Genomic DNA, 21814 nt, shown 5'->3' on the forward strand with positions numbered 1-21814 from the left:
CAATAAACTACTGGATAATGAAAGGCAAACAAAAAAGAGCATCCCCTTTTAACTTCTGCAAATGCCCCAGCGCTGTCTGCTTGTCCAGAGGACAGTTAGATGGGACTCTGTTAGGTAAAGTGTTAACCAAAGGTATCCTAAGAGGAAGGAACAACACAGCCAGAAAACGTGTTTGGTAAGACAGTATAATTTTACATTTCTATACAGCCTATTTCTGTAAAACATTTCAGGGTATTCTACAAGCAAAATACAGTTCTCAGAGAATTCCTAGAGATAAATCACATTTCATAAGCAGGCGGCTTTAAAGTGCATTCCTCTTTCCATTTGGTTTAGGCAGTGACCCAGCCCGGCTGCTGGAGTCACAAGTTCTGATGGTAGTTAAGGTCAAAATCACAGACATGAAGCACAGGGTAAACCAGACGAAAATATATGCAATAAGACGCCATCAGAGCCCTCAGGCAGTGCAGCAAAACACTGTGGAAAGGTGTCAGACCTCCAGGTGGGCATGCATGGAACTGTAGTGATCCTCTCTAGGGAAGCGAGGGGCATCCATAACACTGAGAAAACACCCTGGCCCTTTTCTGCCACGATTTTAATGTGACTGTCACACAGCAGTGCTACATACACCAGCTGGTGTAGTTTTGATGTTGGATGTAGTTACAAACCTGTAGCGTGTGGAACAGACTGTGATTTGCAGTAAGTGAACTATCTACAATAGAATCAGTAGGTGGCAGGGACACTTAAAGAGGGGTCATCCTAATTCTTGTAGGAGAAATTTTGCCTCACTCCTTGGAGAAGCCCACAATGGTTTGCAGTTCTCCATTTTGACACGGTCCTGCTCCAAAGGCTGTCATGGATTGAAAGAAGATCATAACATGCGATATTAAGATGGGTAAATGACTGATTAACAATGGGGGAAAGAGAAAAGAAGAGAGAGTGGGATGAACTGGTCAGCATTCACAATAAAGGAGGATTGTCCTCTCTGCCATTTAACATGATTATCCTGAAGATGTGATTTGGAAAAGGTATTGATGGAAGAAGAAAACACACAGGGAACAGAAATGAAGGATGTAAGGTTAAAAAAAGAAGCAGCAGCAGCAGCATTCTTCAGTGTAATTGTCAAAACCACCACTTCAGTGTTGGTAAGTGCAGAACAACGCATATATGGAGTGGCAACCCCAACTCCCCAACTCCGTATGTGCGTTTGGGCTATACATTAATTAGGATTCATTATAGATAATGCTGCAGAAACTACTACTCAGTGCTCAAGGAGGTGCAAAAAGGAAAAAACAACTTTAAAAACTATTCGGAATGGCATGGAAGATAAAAAAGAAAGTGTCATTACATTGTTTTATACCTGCATCTTGAGTACTGTGTGCAGTGCTCACCCTCCTGTTACAAAAAGAGATTAAAAGACAGAGAAAAGAAGATACAGAGAAAGAGAGCAGAGTTATTTCCACTGTTTCTCACAGTGTAAAACCTTGGGGCAAGAGAAACCTTTACAGAGGGGGCACGTGCAGCTGTGAAACTCAGGCCCATGGGACACCGTGCACCAAAAGAACATGTGGGATCAAACTCAACTGAATGAATACCACAACAGACAATCAGTGTTCTTTAACATTCATCATGGTTTGTGCAAAGAACAGTTTTAATGCTGTGCTATGTCTTCTTTTTCCAATGAGTGAAGCAAGAGGATTATTTGTACTCTAGCCTCCTACCTTCAACCTCCTGAACACCCACCACACTGTGGCATTTGGGACATTTCTTCTCAGTATAGCCAGGCAAGAGAAACCTCTCTCATGCTGTTGGAAATAGGAGTTGTTGTCATCTTACCTGTGGTAGGCAGAAGGTCACATTGTGAACGCCGTAAGGAGCCCAACAATCTAGGAAAGCATTGGCTTCCTTAACTTGAGATAGTGGTATACAATCACTTCTTTTAAGGTAACAGTCCAATAATTTAGTACTAGGTGGGTGTCTGCTGCAATAATAAGGAGGCTATTGAGAACATTTATAGCAAAATGTCCATTATATTGCTTAACTAAATCATATACTTGCTTTATCTAGAATTGCAGCTGCTGTACAACACAGTATGGCCTGTGCAATGGTTACACGTTGTCTTCTGTCCGGCTGTGAGGAGTGTCCCTCCTCTTTATCTCTTCTGCTATTTCCTATTCCAGCTCTGGGAAATATGTTGGATCTTCTTCATCCTTCCCCTCTGGTCAAGCAGCTTACATCTCACGGGATGTTCCTCCAGTTTCTTGTGGGAGGCTGGGAAATAGTCTCCTGAGCTATGAGTGGGCCTCCTGAGGAGCCGCAGCTGAGGTTTGATGGCTGGTGGTGACAAAGGAAGAACAAGGATGGTTACCATGCCTAGCATTCACTTGCTGCTGGGCAAGAAATCAATTCCTTGGAAGCTGCATCCATCCCACTCAGCACAGCCTGTCTGTGCAAAGGAGGGTTCCTCAGCCTGAGAGCCAGGACTCTTTTGGGTTAATGGGTAGTTAGAGAAGGTTAGGAAAAGGTTCAGGGGAAAAAAAGATCACAGAATCACAGAGGGTTTGCGTTGGAAGGGACCTTAAAGACCATCCAGTTCCAACCCCCTGCCACAGGCAGGGACATAAATCATAAATATAGATGTAAAACTCTAGAATGAAACACAGACATCTCCAAATTGAAATTTGGGCAATTAAGCCCTTTGGAATACTTGATCTTGACATCATGCCCTCATTCCAACATCCCAGAAGATTACACCAATGCAGGTGAATGCCAAGGAACATGCTCAAGGTTGGGAAACAACAGTTTAGACAGAAGATGGAAGTGCCAAAAGTAAAAATGAAGAAGAAACATTATACTTACCTAGCTATATGCAGATAGCTAAACATTGCCCTTTCAAAATACCATTGAACAAGGTCATTTTAAGGCAATAAATGCAGATAAGACCCCATTCCCTAGAATTTAGGAAGAGGTGGATATGAAAGGGTTCATATGATTTTCCAGTAAACTACAGATCATTGTGAAAGTCACGAGTGGGCTACAAATGAATTTAACTATTCTCAGCTTCTTGACTCTGTTTATTTGACCTATGGCTTGCTTTCTTACATCTTTATATAGGTAGGATAAAAAAATCGACATGACCAAATGTATTCGTCCTCTGCTTAGTCATTATTTGCAAAATAACCAAGTAATAAGTCAATAATTAGCATGACAAGCATTTTAAAGTCATTGCTCTCAGCATGAATCCTAAGCAGCAAAAAAGATTCCCCTGTGTGAGCTAGCTAACATCAAACGCTAGAACAGTCACATTCCCATCTTTGTAAACTCTCTGATTAATCATAGTCTAAAATGTCTTGGGAAACAAAAAACCTATGGATTTCATAAACTTCAGAGGTACACATTCAGATTTCTGCATAGTCATAATCTTTCCTGTTCTCAACTAGACTAGATTGACTTTCGTTAAAAGCTTGAAAAACATCCAGGTGAGCTACTGTTCTTTGAGGCACATCCACTTTTCAGATTAATTCCATTTTCTGTACTCAGCATGGATTCAGCCAAACTGTTATTGGATTTTCCATTGTTCAGCATGGGAGAATATTTATTATTAACTGGAATTTTGCTGGAGTTGTTGCCAGCAGAGATGACTCGGCTAATAGGTTTAAGGGGGCTTATCCAGAACACTGGCAGTGCTGTTTATCATCCTCATACAGGAGTTGATAAAAGGCATCTATGACATTTAATTTCCTCAGGCTTTAGTGACTCAAAGTGGTGGGGTTGGTTCCCAGATTTCTCACTCACTTCTCGTGTAACCTGGACTATAATATTCACTCCAGCTTCTCCACATGTAAAATGGGAATAAAACCGAGCTTACCTCACAGGGTTTCTGTGGGCTTCAATAGGTTATGATTCTTAGGTGCTTCATGCATGGAGTGATGTAAGTATTACAAGTTTCTAACCTTGGTGCTGCTAAGGCTTGACTTTCCCTTTTTTCATTTAAGGAAATAATTCCGTTTTAAAGATCATGGCTACCATCAGGCAATAAAAGCAGAGAATAGGTCTCACATCCCCACTTGTTCTTTTCCTTACTTACACCACAGCAGTTGCTGCAGCTGTGCCTGCGGAAACAATCTGCTGAGGTGGTGGCTGCGAAAGAGCATCACACCATGAACAGCTTGGAGAACAGAAACATGCTACTGCACATCTATATACAGAGCCACACCATATCCCATCTGCTGGCACAGCAATCACTGACAGTAATATCCATAGAAAAACTTTTTAAGAACTTTGCTTGAAGTTTGGGGTTTTTTTTCTTGGTGATTTCTTGTTATCTTCCTGCAGACTTACTCTTTCTTTCAGCTACTGTGAATTATACATATATGAATGCCCTGCATATGCACATTCAAGATAGTATCTTGTTCACATTAAGCCATTATTCTGTATAACTGCTTCACATAACCTTCCCTTTGTTGTGACAGTTGTGTGGGACAAAGACGAAGGGATTGAGAAAATGATTACTGTGGTGAAATAGAGACAGCAGGGTTTGGTATATTTGTGCAGGGAAGGGCACAAAAAACATTATGCTTTGGCCTGCAAAACAGCCTTACTTTTTCCCTTCAGCATCTATATCCATATGATAAAGGCCCAAATTAACTTGCCAATTGAATTTAAATAGTCTATGACACCTGCAGTGCAAGCCACAAAACATAAGGTATTTATCACAGAATCCCAGACTGGTTTGTGTTGGAAGGGACCTTAAAGCTCATCTAGTTCCAACTCCCTGCCACTGGCAGGGACACCTTCCACTAGCGCAGGTTACTCCAATCCCCACCTAACCCGGCCTTGAACACTGCCAGGGATGGGGCAGCCACAGCTTCTCTGGACAAAAACCCTGACATGCAGTAAAGACTATTAAAAACAACAGCTCATTTGTTCAACTCCAGTGAATGAGTTTAACTTGTTTAATGTGATGTGTGGAAGTCATGCCATACCTGGAGAAGAAGTCATCTCTTCATGTCCATCTCCCAGACAGTAGGCACTGTAAGTGCCTATTCTAAAGCTGTGCATATAAGCAAATAAAAGTGAGGTGGTACTGACTGACCTGGCAATGTAAGGTGGTTTGCTGAGGAGCCCAAACCTGGGAAGTCAGTTGAACGTCGTGCTGGACCTTTAAAAAGAAAGAGTAGTTTCAGCAGAGATGAATGAACCCGAGTCCCACCAGCCATTCAAATGCTTTTTGTAGTGTGGCCACCACTACAAGGTGTTTGTTGTCTTCCTTCTGCCATTTCTTATCCATGGTTTTAGGTGAGGCTAACCGGGAACATAGCCTCACTTTTGCGGACTTTTCCATCTAAAGGAGTCAATACCAAACATATCTTTCTTCTTTGTACTTGGGTATCTCTTACACTTACCAGGGTTTGGTTGGAGATACCTGAGTTACTGATTCTGGAAGTTTCACATTCTGTAGTTTTGGACCCATGAACTGCTGCCAGATCCCAGACAGCCTTCCCTCCAGCTACCTTCGTGTCCCACAGAACTGGCAAACACCAGTTTTATTGCCCAGCACAGCTCTGAAGACAGTTACACAGCACTTACCTTGAGTCTGGGGTGGTTCTTCAAGCGGCTGGCATCACTCTGGGAACCACTAGTTGGTAATGGCTCCGGACATTTGTCACTGGCGATACATGCCAGAGAAAGGACTCTGATACTGAATTTGCAAGCAGAGGTAAGTCGCCCGAATCATTAGATGCCTTTTCTCAACCATTTTTTCTCCCTTCTTGCTTCTGTAGCAATCAGTATTTTTGATTTGAAGATCACAGTTGACTGCACCAACACCCTCAATATCTATGAGAAACTGGCAGGTTGGTTTCATCTCTACTTGCACTGGACTGGAGGTACTTGCAGACTCAAACCAAGTCGGTAAGGCATAAGAATGCAAGCAGGTTCAGTGCTGAGCACATTGCATGTTCTTCAGGATAGCAATACCAGTGAACCTCCCAGAAAGGAAAGAAGTGATTTAAAACTGGAATTTTAGGCAAAATTGAATGCACAAAGCCTTTCATGCTTGTATTGAACATCTCTGAACTTTACAAACTCCTTAGAGAGAATGGCTTGGCCTCTGCCTCTCTTCATCATGATTTTTTCCCTTTTTTAAGAAAAAGATCAAATAGAAAAACAGCAATGGGATGGGAAAATTCTGGTCATTGCTTGTGTGGTATGATGACCACTGCACAGACACTGCCTGGTTCTACCTGTGGGGTAAGGTACTTTGTAGAAGGTGCTATGTACAGATGTAGCTGTAAGAAGAGCAATATTGGAGCACAGGACACCAGTCCTGTGGGACTGATTCTCATGCTTCAAGTAGCACAAAGGAAAAACATCACACGGGCAAGTGTCTGAGTGGGCACGAGTGTGGTGTGCTGGTTTCGGGTTAGATGCTCTTCTCGGCTCTTGATTTCAGTCAACAGAGAAAAGGGGAAAGGTGAGGCTGACATGTCTAATCCCCAAACAGGCAGAGATTTACCTTGTGGCCCTTAAATAAGCTATTTGAATTCTCTACCTCAGTTTCCCTGTGTTTAGATATTAGACAACGCCACTAAATCCTCCTCACAGGGGCAGGGGGTGAGCAATGACTGCTGTCCAAGCAATGTTCCCACTATGCTGAAAATAAAGATGATTATTACTAGTAATTATGGGGAGCTGGACACTGGAAAGCAAATGGCAAGTGCCATGCCTGGATTGGATGTAGAAAGCACCAGAATAAAAGGAACCCTTCTACAGCTTTAATTCAAATGGAGTGGAGATCTCATTGGTTTTATTTGGTAATAGGATGAACATACATGGAGTCAGTTACAGAAAAACTGGAATGTTGAGAAATGGTTTATACATTCAGAGACCACGAGCCTCTTCTTTCCAATAAGGAACTAGCAATAAATACATATTGTTTAAAATTATTCTCATAACATTGAGAATACTTGGCATTACAAACGGCATCATTCATTTCAGGTTTGCATTTTTTTTGTTTCCTTATGAGTCTTAACAAACCAAAGAGGTTGTTTTTCATTACTCTGCCCATCCGTTCCCAGGAGCAAATGTGTTGAAATTTGCTCTCAGCATGCATTTTAACTTCTTGTCTAACCCCTAGTGCAAAACAGTGTAACAACCTGCCTCTTTCTTCCTTGGAAAACATTAGAGAACAGGTTTCTGCTGTTTCTTTTAGTTCAGTTCAAGAAAGGCATCTCCATTATCAGTTCTGCTAATATAAACATACACTGAAGTTTATGTTCAACTTCATACACCGAATTCCCTGCAGAATGCCAGCTGAGAAAAGGTTACTTTTTACAAGACCAAGATCCTTAAATTTGGTTAATTTCCCCTTATCCTCCCTACCAATAGGTTTAAAGTTTCTTAACATCAGTCAGGACCTGTCACCGCAGGGTTAACCACAAGAGCAGTGGAACCTCCTGCCCCAGATAAGCCACCATGCTGAAGGTAGTCAGTGCGCTGGGGTATGACTTTGACTGCAGTGCCTGCAAGCAGCAGCAGCATCAGAACAAAGAGGAGATAGAGTCTTATTTCAACACCTCGAGGTGGAAGCAGATCCTACCACAGCACAGGAAGACAGCACCACCCTGATGCATTGGCTTCACACAGACCACCCTGCGTGCAATTAGCTGTGTATGTTTAGGTTATTTCATTTTCAGCCCCAGTGGTGGGACCAGCAGGACTTTGCATGCAACTTCCTTTGATTTCAGTGCAACTAAAAGAGAGACCAAGCCCAAGGTGTTCTTTCGCTCCAAGCTGATGTTGCAAACACAATGGCTTTTGTCTACTGGGGAAGAGAAAAAGGAAGGGAAATACCCCTGTGAGAATCTGGGCCTGGAGACAGCCAGAAGGTCTGGTAAAAACCGAACCAGAACCCTACAATAAAAATAGCAAATATTTAAAAAAATTGCATATAAAAGTGTATAAAAATATCATCCAAGCAAGAAGAAAAGGAAAATGCTCTCTCTGTCATTCTACTGCTGGGTTTTATCACTAGAAAACCCCAGTGGCCATAAGTAAGTTTGTTTGACAGATGCACTCCTACGACCACCGGCAGAGACAACAGGGTTACATATATTCCTCCTAACACTGGATAGCTTCTAAACCCAGGGTGTTATGAATGCACAGAAGCTGATACACATACTTGGAAGAAAATGAAAGAATACAAGATGTCAAGAGTGTGCTGGGAGGCCTGTGAGCAAGTGCTGTTGTGCACTCAGGTATGAGGGTAAATAAACTTGCTAAACCTGAGCTTCAGGTCCTCAATCAGCTTGCCTGAAACAGCTCCATTTTCTTCTACCTGGTGGTCAAGTCACCAGAACAGAGAGAGCTGATGCCTTGAAGGCCAGCATGTGTCCCACTCCTGCTAGGGTACAGATCAGATCCCTCTGTGCTTCTTGGAGATCAAAAGGGACATTTGCAGCAACAAGAAGGCAGTCTCAACAGGTGAGAGTGCATGGCCAGCATTTGGCATTGCCTAATGGCATTGGCAGTGGTTCTGCCTTGATCACAGTAATCAGATGGAGAAAGGTTGTCTGGGATCCCAAAACTTGTCTGCCTGTGGAAGCAGGGGGAGCACCCGGCACCAAACCGAGCCTGGAGCAAACCTGCTCATGTGGTGGGTAACATGAGTGGGAAAACATTCTGTACCTGCTTTGAAGGGAGATGGATTTATGCCCTTATGCCATGTGAAAGCATGTCTTTTCCCCCTCCTTTCTACCTGGCCAGCACTGATGCCCACTCCCCGGAGTGATCTGCATAGAGTCAGTGCCTTGGGGCTCCTTCTCATCTTCAGCCAGCTTTTCCTCTTCTTGAGTGCTGATGTTAAGACCCCGCACCAGCACAGCTCTGAGATCAGCACTGGTTCAACACATGTGAAAGCACAGGATTGCTCTGTTGTTACTAACTACTGGATTAGAACAGAGTAAGAGAAAATAATTTGATTATGCTGTTGTTTGTTGAGTATAATGGCTAGTGTATGGTATAGATCATTAGAAGATGATGAGTTTCATTATTATAAAATGAAATGTGAGGAAAAGGAGCCAATAAGAATATTTAAGACCATTTCATGAGTTCCTGGAGACAGACTAGTTTATTCTAGTTGAAATAAAAGAACTACTGTCTTTGTCAGGTTCCATCATTTTGGATTTGAATAGATTACTGTGCTTTTTAATTAAAAGCCATATTTGGGACCTGCTGTAGAATTTGCAAGGCCTAACAGCAAATTCAGGTGGTATTTGCCTTTAGCTAGGTGAGCTCAGCATTATCAGCTATTTAGTCTGAAATATTGCTTCCAGACTGAGCTTGTAAGACTTCGTAAGTACATATGCAAACATGTGCATATTCAAAGGGTAGTTTGCAAAACCACCACCACATCCCATTCCTCTCCTGCATAACCAACTACACTTTGGAAACTTTCTCTCCAACAACAAAATTTATGCTTGAAAACAAGAAACATGGAGAAAAAGGAACTTGCCTCCTTCATTCATGCATCAGGAACTAGGCTCCCAAATTCCACATTCATTCTGATGCTAAACTTCCTACTGTATTAATACATAGTGTGCTTACCAGCTGCATTTCCTACATTGACTACTCTGGAATAGGTTTTAAGTCTAAAATTGTAAAATTTCTTGGTTTTTTTTAATCTACCGCATATTATCAGCAAAAAGAAAAGCTCTCTTCTGGTATCTTTTTTCTCCAACATGGAAAAGATTAGTGACATCCATCATCTTTTTATAATTAAACATAAAAATCTGATCATATAACTTTGGAAAAATAGTATTTGTGCAGTCTGTAAGGAAAGCTGCTTAATTAAAGCATTTTGAGAGGGTGCATCAGAGGTTTTTACATTTGAAACAAGAAACAAATCCCTTATTTCTCATGTGTGAACACTTCTCGATGCTGTCACAGAAACACACTCTTCAAATCACAGACTGAGTGCAGCCCAGAGAACTGGCACCTTTGAGCCACTTAAATAATCAACAGGATACAAAGAGGGTGGTGAAACCCCGGGACAGGTTGCCCAGAGGGCTGGGAGATGTCCCGTCCCTGGAAACATTCGAGGTCAGGCTGGAAGGGACTCTGAGCAACCTGGTCTAGTTGAAGACGTCCCTACTTATTGAAGGGGGGTTGGACAAGGTGACCTTTAAAGGTCCCTTCCAACCCCAAGCACTACATCACCATGAGTCAAAGGTCTGCCAGTTCCCTGAACACCAATCCCAGCTAAAGGAAAAAACACTGAGAGGGATACTCACAATGGTATCCCTCGCTATTTTAAGGGCATAAAGTGCCTGGATTCTCCCTCTCAAGTCGCACAGCAGTTTCTGGGAAGCAGAAGGTGCCTGATGGTCTTCCAGCAAGGCTGAGCTTCCCGAAAACACCAGCAGTCCCTGTGCAGAGGTAGAAGTTGTGTCCTTATCACACAACTTCCCAGCCTGTGCCACCCTCCAGAAGCAGCACTGGCAGCATAAGATCCCTCTGTGCCTGCTGGAGGGTGCTCCCAAATAACTGTGTAGAATTGCAGCATGAGGCCAATGGTAAGCTCCTTCTATTTGCAGAATTTCAGGCTTATTCATTGCTTGGATAATCTTAGTGAGGATGGAAAAGGATCTCTACATCTGGAGAAAGATAGGTAAGGGTGAAAACCAGAAATCCTTTCTCACTCTATAAACATAGGCCATCAGCTGATGAATGCCTGATCCTCTTCCACTTTTTCTTTTGTTCACTTCCTTTTGTGGAATAAAATAAGAACAAGCAGTTCTGTTATTATTATCTTTTATTTTTATTGGTTTTGTACACAATTGCACAGTGGCTGATCTCTAGTTTGACTGGGAGGTGACTAAACATACCATTCCTTGGCTCACAATGCACTAGCACAATGCTGCAGAGTGTTCCAGGGAGGTGGGGTGGGCAGAGTAGGGGGATGGAGGTGTGATCCTGGGAGGGGACCCCATGATAGATGCTTTCATCTGGCCTAGTCTCTTGGCAGGATTTCAGTTTCTAGATTTCACGTTCTAAATTCCCAAACTAATAAATTTCATGGGGAATTTTTTTTTGACACAACAGATAATGCTAGAAATTGCTAACAATTCAATGTAACTTATTCAAAGAGCAGGAGAATGTTAGAGCTAGCTCTGACTGCCTGCATACTGCAAACCATTCTGCTGCATACCTTTGTGCTGAGATCAGTAATTTGACTGTAGCATCTCTTCTGGAATGGCAGCTCAGACCTGCAGCCCCCAGAAGATGGCAAATCCACCACTTCCCTTACTAGCTCCTGCCAGTGGTGGATAACCCTAACAATTAAAGAAAACCATTTTCCAGTCTGATTTCACACCTTTGTGCCAATGCATGAGAAACAAGAACTGACCGGCTGTGAATGAAGCAGTCTGGCTTCACTGTCTGAAAGAAACCACCCCCAGAAAGAAAGAAAATATATATCAGAAACGGATGAAGAAAATGATTTAGGTATTTTTAAATAATATTATTATTCTACTGTGCATAATCTAAGGCATCTTTAGTCACTGTACATTAGGTAAGGGTAGCTTAAAAAATATTGACTAAACCATCCTGCACCTCTGACCAAACCCTCCATGAGGGGATGTTCCCCCTGACTTTAGGGACTGAGTCACTGCTGCAGCATTTAGTTCTGCATTATTGGTATTTCATCAGCGTGCCTTTAAAGAGTCTGGTCAGGGCTGGAAGTCATATTCTACCACTCTTATCTGGGCTGAATGCTGATGGAGGGGGGAAAAGGAAGGTGGGAAAGTGCTACGTGGTGACACAGCCCTCTGCCCGTCACACCACATGGAGCTGGCTGTGGGGCCACTGCCCTCCCAGCACTCTGCTTCCCTTAGAAAATCTATCACTGAACCAGGAGCTCATGAATGGGAACACTACGTGCCCTTATATTTATTTTACATAAATGAGCTGGTTCAGTGAAGCCAACTGCGAGTTCTAAGAACTGCAGGAGTTATTTCTGTACTTCTTCCTTCTGAAAACATGTGATTGAAGTGCAACCTTTTCACAGCATGAACCTAATCTAAATCTCTGGCTTTGAACAAACTCAAACTCCGGTGTCCAAAAAAAGAACTCAAAATGTCTCTAGCCTCAATAATCAAAATCCCAGATAACAAACACTCCTGAGTGAGAAGGTATTCATGTTTAAATGTGGATTTAGGCTGAGCTCACTGCTGTGATTTTTGCTAGTGTCACAGGAAGCTTGTCCCTGTACATGCACAGTTTAAGCAGGAACAGAGACCCAAGCTCTAATATATAATATAGGCTGGTGGTAAAGTCCTGTGCTTTTGAACATGAAAAGGAAACACCAAAGATTTACCTTCCTAAGCCAATGTTTTGCATGTTCTCTACATAGCAAAGAGCCATGACAGCAGTCTGATTCCTTGTATAACACATACACAACACAGCAAGACCTCATCCTGAACAAAAAGGAGTTAGGCAAAAAACAGCTGTATGTATACGTACAAGTCTTGATTTCCACATAGACAGGTAAAATTACTTACAATTAACTGGATCCCTACCAAGATCCCAAGTCAGAAAAGCACTCACATACATGTCTGATGTTTCTTATACAAGGATACCTTCTTGAATCAAGGCCTGAGTTAGGTTTATAACATTTCTTCTTAGAAATGGGCCAAAATGATGGCTACTTTCCATGTGTCTAACTGCACTGGATGAGACAGTTTTATCCATCGACTCCAGCAGCATATTTAGGACACACTGTTTCATTTTGGTTTTGTCTATACTTCTCCAGCAATGCTTTTCCCTTTCTTTGGCCTGTCCATTCAGTCAGTGATGAAAGAAAGACCACACTGAGATGAAAGTAACAATTGATCTGTGTGATTCCCTGTGTGATTCCCTGATGCCCTTCATCTCTTAGATCTTCAGGTCACATAAAGAGTAGCCCATGAATAAATGTGGGAAACAGCTCGTTATCTGTAATCTCAAGTTAAGGCAGGCACATCAAGCAGTACATTAGTACATGCTCTCAGAGTCTGACAACAAAATTGCCCCAAGGGAATATGGCTTTCATTGAATTATTCCTTTCCTCTTACTAACAGCAAAACCAGGGCAAACCAGTGAGTCTGCCTGCTGTTTAGAAACAAAAACATTTTACTATCATTGCATTGTCTGGGAAAGACATCAAATCCTAACAAGTGGTCAAATGACTCTACAAATTACCATTCTTATTAACAAAGTCTTCTACAGCAAGGGTAAAACTGGTGGCAAATTCTGTCTACCAGCAATTGGAAAGGCTTTCAGGGAAAAGAGTAGAAGTGAAGTATTACCAAGTTTACTTTTTTAATATATGTATATTCTTTTGCATCATCCTAATGTTGGTTTCACAAGCTGAGCCATAGCAAAGGGCAATACCAACTTTTGAAGGTGACTCTCATGTATTGGCTTGACCTGTCCGTAGGAAAAGAACCATTGGGTGGTGAGGCACTGGAACAAGTTGCCCAAAGAAGTGGTAAATGCTTCATCCCTGGCAGTGTTCAAGGCCAGGTTGGACAGAGCCTTGGGCGACATGGTTTAGTGAAAGGTGTCCCTGCCCATGGCAGGGGGTTGGAACTGGATGATCTTATGGTCCTTTCCCATCCAAACCATTCTGTGATTCTATGATTTGCATCAGGAAACCACCACTTGTTTTTCTTAATAAAAAACTTCCCAAAACAACAGAAAATGCACAGATACAGGATCAAACAAACAAACAAAAATCAAACTGACCAAAAACCAAGGCCCCCACCCTAGAACCCAGAGTCATTAGCTGTGAAGTAGCCAGTGGGAGGAGGAGTGCTTTGAAAGTTGTCTAACGCCTTCCCCAGAAACTGGTCTTTGCGGAAGGAGGAGAACAGGAATGAAGAAGCTCAGCTAAAATGATGAAAGAAATTTGCAGTCTCTTTTTTTATACGTTTTTACTCTTCTGTATCTGGAAAAAAAAGAAAGAAAAAGAAAAAGAAAAAATGTCAAATGTCGCCTTTCTTCCCTTTGTCCAAGGAGCGGGTAATCTGGGAAAGAGAAAGGAAGGCATCAGTTTAGACAGCCTCATTTCCTCCAAGCAGTGCAGCTTTGCTTAACTGTTGAAAGGCTGCAAGGTGAAGCCCGCCAAAGCAATACCTCTTATTAGCTTGACTAGAAATATCATTGTGTCCTACACAAAGTGAAATCCATTGCTCTCGGACTAACCCAGTGGGAATTCAACCTTTGGCATCAATAGGATCATGTAACAGAATCCAACATGCTTAGATCGAGATCCCATAAGGTTTCTTTGCTGTAGGGCTCTGTGATCACATTCTTTGCTCATCAGCTCTTTCAGTACCTTTTTGCTCATGAAAGCAACAATGTTGTACATGTGGTTTGAGGTGAAGAAAATGCTCCAAACATTTGGACTTGATGATCTTAAGGGTCTTTTCCAACCTCTGACTCTATGATTCTATGAAACACAGAAGATCACTACCTTTTAAAAGCCCCTTTCTCCCAAGCAGATTGCAATGAGAAGCACAGTCTTATGTATGGATAAGTGCCTGAGATTTAACAAAATATGTGCATTTTAGAATCTGCGTGACTCCTCTGTCAAATATTTATAATCCTTTGGCCTCAAAATTAGGCTCTATTTGACTAACATTATCCTGAACGTACAAACCTAACTTTTCTATGTAGTTATACCACACGTGATCCTTCACAACGACCAGATCTTCCTCAAGAAGAAATGTAGATAAGAAAACTTTTTCTTCCTTTCTAGTGAAAGAGGACAGTTTCTAATGAAAGAGGACATTCTGTCCAACCCTCCTGATATCCTTCCCTAGAAATCCTCTGGAAAAGTTTAAAATGGGAACATGAATATTTTACTCTATATTGGCTGTCCCAACCACTTATGTGAATACGCCTGGCACTCTGCTTAGCTACTGATATTCTAGCAATGCCTGTGCCAGCAGAGTTGGAAAGTGCCCTTAAAAGGGTTCTCTCAACCAAGGAGATTCACCCCAAGGAGAGATAAATTCATCTGTAAGGCTGGACATGCCTTCAAGAGGTGACTACATCAGAATCTCTTTGGGTCCCTTTCAGAAAACAGGTTTCTTTTGCCTTCAATAATATATTGCTCTATTTTTTTAAGGAGTATTTGGGCAAAGGCAAAACAAAGAGCTAAGATTGCTACTGGATTGAAATATCTCTGATGAATGCATACAGTGGCTGCACAGATTTATCAGTGAGTTGGTATCATTTTCTTCTACTGCATAGTTAGCAGCAGGATGGTCTTTCTGGATGGTCCCCTGTAGGTTGCTACTACAGTATCTTGCTCACTGATGCAATTCAAAGACACAGTTGTAAAGAATTAGGCTTTCAGCATTTCATTGGATTTATTTAGACTGAACTGTCATATTCCCAGCACTACTGGCAGCATAATCTACAACAGGCAATAGTAACAGCCGTAACAACGGTACTACGCTTCCTTGATGTCTTCCTATCTCAAAAGTTCAGCCTGATTTACTGTCATTAACAGGATCATAACAATCCTCTGACATGTAGCATTAGCCACATTTTCAAGAGAAGAGTGACCCAGAAGGCAAGGTAATCATTTGGCACGCGTGGACTAAATGACATCTTTGAGCAGTAATTATTTCTGAATGTCTTAAATGATGTGCTGAATCACACCAGGAATCTGAAACAGAGCTCCACATACCACCCAACATGCTCTCCCCTTCCTATGCTGTCTGTACTCACAAGACTTTTAACCCCTTTCATCCCCATTAATGAAACAAGGGAAAATGCAATGTCTTTTCCAGGCTCCAGATGTTCCCTGTGGAGAACTGAGTCATATATTGCTTTTTTGCTTCTGTTAGACACATCGCCAGCTCCAGTGAGAACATTTCAGTACAGCATTTGCTTTAAATTGTTTTTCTACTTGGTGGAGCAGATGTGTTGGTTTCCTAGCTGAATTTTCCCTTTGGATACAATATAGCTTCCCTACAACTACCTTAACCTTGGATGTGATTCAGCTACTTTCTCATTTCAGCACAAAAAATCCAGTGCAAATATTAGTACATATCAACAGAGGTAACTGAAAGAGGAAAAAGAATGAATATGCAGCACTTGGTACACATGAAGACTTTAAGCAGTTCACTTGGCATATATCGAATTTCATTATCTAAAACAGCCTCGTCTGAATGAACATCTCAGTCCTTCAGTCTTGCAGAAGAGTTTATATTGTTTGTGAAGTTTGAGTGTTGGCCTCCCCCTTGATCATTAATGCAGACACCAGTACTTCTACAACTCTTCATGTGATATGTTAACATCAAATAGCTCTTCATGTTATAACAGTCTTCCAGTGCCTAAAGGGGCCAAAAGAAATCCGGAGAGGGACTTCTGACAGGGACCTGTAATGACAAGACAAGGGGGAATGGCTTTAACCTGACAGAGGGAGTTTTAGATGAGAAATTAGGAAGAAATTCTTCCCTGTGAGGGTGCTGAGGCGCTGGCACAGGGTGCCCAGAGAAGCTGTGGCTGCCCCATCCCTGGCAGTGTTCAAGGCCAGGTTGGACACAGGGGCTTGGAGCAACCTGCTCTAGTGGAAGGTGTCCCTGCCCGTGGCAGGGGGTTGGAAATGGATGAGCTTTAAGGTCCCTTCCAACACAAACTAGTCTGGGATTCTATGACTCTATGATGCCAGTTTTACCAGCTGGAAGTGGAAAGCTGACCTCTCACAGCACTGCTTCTGAAGGTGGCAGCTCTGTTGCTCCAGGCAAATGCCTGCCCTTTTCCTCCATCCCTTCCTCCCCAGCTGTCAAAAGCACAGCATTGCTCAGAGAGGGGTCAGAACACCTCCCCATAGCATTCAGTGCCATGCCAGGCTGTCAGGACAGGATCAACCCCTGTGGTTTTCAAGCTGCATTTAAAAGAACACTGCTATTTTTCCTCCCAACAAATAAATGGCGAATGCAGACTGCAGGACAGGGTGATGTGGAATAAGGAGTTTTGTGAGCAGGGTTTTGGTTTGGATTGGTTTTTTTTTCTTACAAACTATTTTGCTTGCTTGGCAGTCCCTGTCAATGGAAGTGTTTGTGAGGTTATTGCATGATCCCTGTTTCATCTGCTTAAATACACATTCCTTCATCATTATAACCATACTTCTTTATGAAGGAAGCATGAGATGACACCATGATTATCCAGGATTACACACGTAGATTTTCTTCCTAAGCAGACTGTGGTAACCTTGCAGTTCACTCATGAAAAAGTAGTGCTTAGCATGAGCACATCTCATCTGCTTAGCATGCTGCATAAGCTCTTCTGCAGGATGGTTTAGTGGTGGACTTGGTGGTCCTGGGGTAAAGGTTGGACTTGATAATCTTAAAGGTCTTTTCCAACCTAGTTGATTCTATGATTCTATGAACTTCACCACACCACCAAATAACATTGAGTACCTTGAGGTACTATTACCCCAAGATATTTTTGAGTTAGAGTTTTAATACACAGAAAAAGCAAAAGGAGAGCACCTCAGTTAACCATATTCATTCAGTACATCCCTTACTGAGCTGCCTATGGTGATGTCTTCTTGCGCTTTCATAATGTAACATCATTATCAACCAAAAACAGCAGCATAAAAATATGTTAAGATGAACATTTTTGTATTTCATGTATTTTATTCTTGAAAATTTCGGGGGGAAAAGTGAATCCTACAGGTTTTCTCTATTAAAGTCAGATTCTCTTGTCACATCCCAATAACCATGTGTGTAACAGGCTGTCAGTGCTAGGTCCTAATATAAACAGCAGACACCAAAAGGGTTGCACTTGAAGGGAAGCTGAATACACAAAGTTTATGCATACTGATTCTTTAGCCTGAAAAAGGAGAGTTGCAAGGAGAATCTAATAAAAGGTAAATGAAATTATGAGTGCTGCTAAGAATGTGAATAGGAAACAACTACCCACTGTTTTTCATAGTCCAAGAAGGGGGTCATCAAATGAAACTATCAAGCAATAAATGTGAAACCAATAAAAATATGCGATTTTTCATATAACGCCTAAGTACATTTTGAATTGTGTTGTCTCAGTGCCCAGTACACAAAAGAGTACCAGGGATCTAAAGATACTTAGACAAAGTAATGGCAGAAAAACCCATCGGAGGCTATGCAAGTCAGAAATTTGACCTCTAGCTCTCTGAAGATAGAAAGGTGTAGGGGGGAGTCATTGCTCTGGTTTTGTTCTTTGTTCATTAAGATCTCTGCTATGAAACGTTGTCAGCTAGGTGATGGAGAGCTAAAGGGCTTTTGGTCTGACCCAGCATGGTTGGTCAAGTGTTCCTAGGAAAGTTGGCATTTGAAAGTAGCCTCTACCCTCATTTATTAAAAGCCTAAGCTTTTCAGGATAAGAGTATTCCAAACTCTGCTCTCCCACAGTACACTGTTCCATACAGGCACTGGGTGAAATGACAACAGAAATGACAAACAGTTATATGGCAATTGATATCATAAAAACAATTACTACTGATGCAGTGCACAAATAGGGAAAATAACAGTCTGATTACACGTGCCTCTGATAACCCATAATCCAAAAAGCAGTTATCCTTCTTACTACACGATGGAAGTATTTGCAGCTGCTGCGGCAGATTGCTAAATCTGCCACTTTTAATTCCTTTTGTGACTCACTCAGCATCTTGCAGGAGTGACCCCTTAATTTTGTAAGCTTATTCCCCAAAGACTGGGTATTTCTTGTCTCCACTGAGTGCTAAAGTGTGCTCAGTCCTAACCTGACCCCATCTGAAAAGCACTGTTAAAGCTACTCCTAGTGCTCAGAATAAAATGAAGATGTCGAAAATCTCAGTGCTCAGTTCTCAGCACTGGATGATCCTATCTCCTACTAAAGCTATTCAAGTCTTTCAAAGAAAATTAAGACCATGAAGAAAGAAATTTGGCATATTTGTGCTATTCTCTTGCTTCTGTTGCACCAGAGATGAATGAGGTCTAAGAAACATGAAGATCAGTGAAATGAAAAAGAAATATGTGTTCCAAGTTAATTCATCTTCATTATCTGTCTTTTTAATGGATGAGAAATTTTAGAGTGATTATTTTTTCCAAGGGAAACAGTTTTACTCGGAGGTGCCTGTGTCCTGTTTAAAGCAAGGAAAAACAAGAATAAATACTGTTGGGAAAAAGTTTTTAATACTTCTTTTGTAACTGAATTTAAATACCATCATTCTAATTTAGCAGACGACCCAAGTGCTTAACATTCATTTTGCTAGGAGGAGAAATGACATTAGCATAGAAGGTATTCTGATTTTTGAGCTTTGGCACATAATTATCCCTAAATCATTCATGACATCAAATACTTTTTAGTCCTGTTCACAGTGATGTTGAGTTTTCTGTTTGCTTGCAACTTGTATTACGCTTGACCTGAGAGCACATCAATGACAGAAGAAAGAGATTAGCTTTGCTTTAATATATGTTGTTTGCTTACCAGCACATTATGGAAATATATAACAGCAGACAAAAACACAATGAATATATTGGCAGAAGTTTGGTTACACCAAATAGTGTTTGAGTTTCCTGAGTAAAGCATGTAGGAAAAAAATTAGACACTTATTATGCAAAGCAACCTACAGGAGTAAGTGTGAAACCTTGTTCTGTATTTGATAATCAAACATAATTCAAAGCTCTCAACATGTCTGGGGTAAAAGCTGATCATGGATTTCATAAAGATCTGTTCCACTGTGGATGGAAATGAAAACCCCCGTGCTTTTCAAAGCACAGAAGGGATGAGCTGTCATAGGCAGAAGGATAATCGAAGCTGACAAAGTTTTCAGCTGAATGTATGAATCAGGATTTTATCATTAGCACTGGGCAAATAATTGCTTCTTTGATTGAGTGACTTAAACTGGAAAATTAGGGTAATGCTTAGCTCTGGGTCAGACACTATTGCTTTCCTTCTCACACGGCAAAAACGACTGCTGGGGAGTGGGCTACTTTGGTGGGAGGAAGGTGGAGAGGAAATGAAAGATCAAGCTGAGCTTTTCATCTTACTCAAACAAAACTTAAATTTTTACCATTTACTTAAAGCTGACTAAAAATGTGAGACATCACTTGGAAGCAAATATTCCCATTTGGATTTTTTTTTCAGTGCCTCTTCAGTTTTTGCCAATCATTTGTTTTGAAATAGACATGAATTCTTAAATACTTTAGCCTGATTCAAAATAGCACTTTTCAACTAATATCACTTCCTAGTTTTCTCCTTCTACATTTGTTACTGCCTCCAAGTCTCTGGTTTTGGCATTAGGAATAGGACAGTAGTGGTTTAGAAGCAGAAAAAAGAATCAATTGCCTAGCACTGGTAATAACTTGTAAAGATTACTATTAGGGCAGGAGTTTCAGAAAACTAACCTGTAAATCGACTCTCTCTTCTCTTTGTCCACCTTCTGTGGACTGAGTGGTACAGAACTGCAGACTAAGGGGACTGATGTCCCTTTGCCTCTGCCCCTGGGGAGAGACCAGGCAGCAGGTCCAGCACACAAAGCAGAGAGCATGAAGGTACCCACCAAGCACCCAGCCAGCAGTTTGTAGAGTGCAGGCTTTACATTTGTTGAATGTTGGACTTCCTCCTTCTTAAAGTTTCTACTTGAACTACCTTGTCAGAATGCCTATCTGGTGAGATAACTATAGCTGGTATGCTCAAACTGGAAGCTAGTTGTTTCATGGGGAAGGGATTAGATGAAAGCTAAAGGTCACCAAACTTTTGAGGACCCATTTCATATTCTTCCTTCCCTTCAGGCATGATCTCGTTTCTCTTTCAGGGATAAGTGTTACATGGGGAAAAAGAGGCATGATTGTCATTGGATTGAACAGAAATTCATGGAGCTGCGGAGCAAGGAGGACTTTCCTCTTGCTGAAGCAGAGAATTTCTATACATCATTGCACTGGCAAATTATCCTAAATGGGGTAAGGAGGACTGTAACAGAAGCAAGGTCACAGCTCCACTCCCTGACTGGTACAATAAAACGGCTGATGGTGCAAGATCAATGAGGAATTTCCATCATGTACTGCATAAGTTATACATTCCTCCATGCTCTAGGACCATGGATGCTACCCCCAAGGAGCAATGCAGCCATATGCTATCTCTGAGGAGAACTATATTTAAAGGGCCACAGGTAACCTGAATAAATGTTCCCCCTAAAGTTAACCACTCAAAAAACCTACTTAAGTATCTACAGTGATTTTTTTTTTTACCATGCACCTGGAATGAATATTCCAAGTATTCACTTAAATCTATAGTCAACTCAAATGCTATTCCGAATTTTTAAACTTGTCACATATAGCTGGGGCTGCATGTAAAGTAGAAGCAAAATGCAGTCAAGCATCCTAAGGACTTTCTAACTACCTGGCATGGCCTGAATGATGGAAAGCAGGCTAGAAAAAGAGATATACAGAAGTCCCAAAGGAAAATCAGGTGCTTTCCATAAGATTTACACACACGCACTGACAAAACCGACAAGTTGCAAAACCGTCTGCATAATTATACAAGGTACCTTTCTACATCCCTATATTTTCATCGACCATGCATGCCATGGTGATGTAATGTTCCTGAGGTCTGGGTGCTACCAACGCATTTTGCATTTAGCTTCAAAGATCACATCATGTTCATCTTCTATTTGATATTAAAACTGCATAAAACCTATTCAGAGTACATCCCTCTATGCAAATTCCAGCTTGCCTTGGGTGCCACTTGCTAAATTAGACACACGCATTTCTTTCAAGAGAGCACAAAAAGTACTTTA

General features: G+C 41.5%; 1 protein-coding gene across 4 annotated transcripts in view; it reads right to left on the minus strand.

Moving 5' to 3' along the window:
- Positions 1-220: 220 nt before the first annotated feature.
- PDE1C (phosphodiesterase 1C) overlaps positions 221-21814 on the minus strand; it is a 285812-nt gene continuing 264218 nt past the window's right edge. For 3 of the 4 annotated variants that reach the window (XM_030492332.1, XM_030492321.1, XM_030492341.2), the window contains 2 exons: positions 5093-5158; positions 221-2331 (listed from right to left, as the gene is read on the minus strand). In XM_030492332.1, coding sequence (XP_030348192.1) covers positions 2162-2331; positions 5093-5158 — 236 coding nt within the window. In that variant the 3' untranslated portion in view covers positions 221-2161. Of the gene's footprint in view, positions 2332-5092; positions 5159-6772; positions 13985-21814 lie in introns of those variants that run through there. The other variant, XM_030492350.1, reaches the window with a different exon arrangement.

This window comes from Strigops habroptila, chromosome 1 (genome assembly GCF_004027225.2).
Source record: "Strigops habroptila isolate Jane chromosome 1, bStrHab1.2.pri, whole genome shotgun sequence".
Taxonomy (NCBI): Eukaryota; Metazoa; Chordata; class Aves; order Psittaciformes; family Psittacidae; genus Strigops; species Strigops habroptila.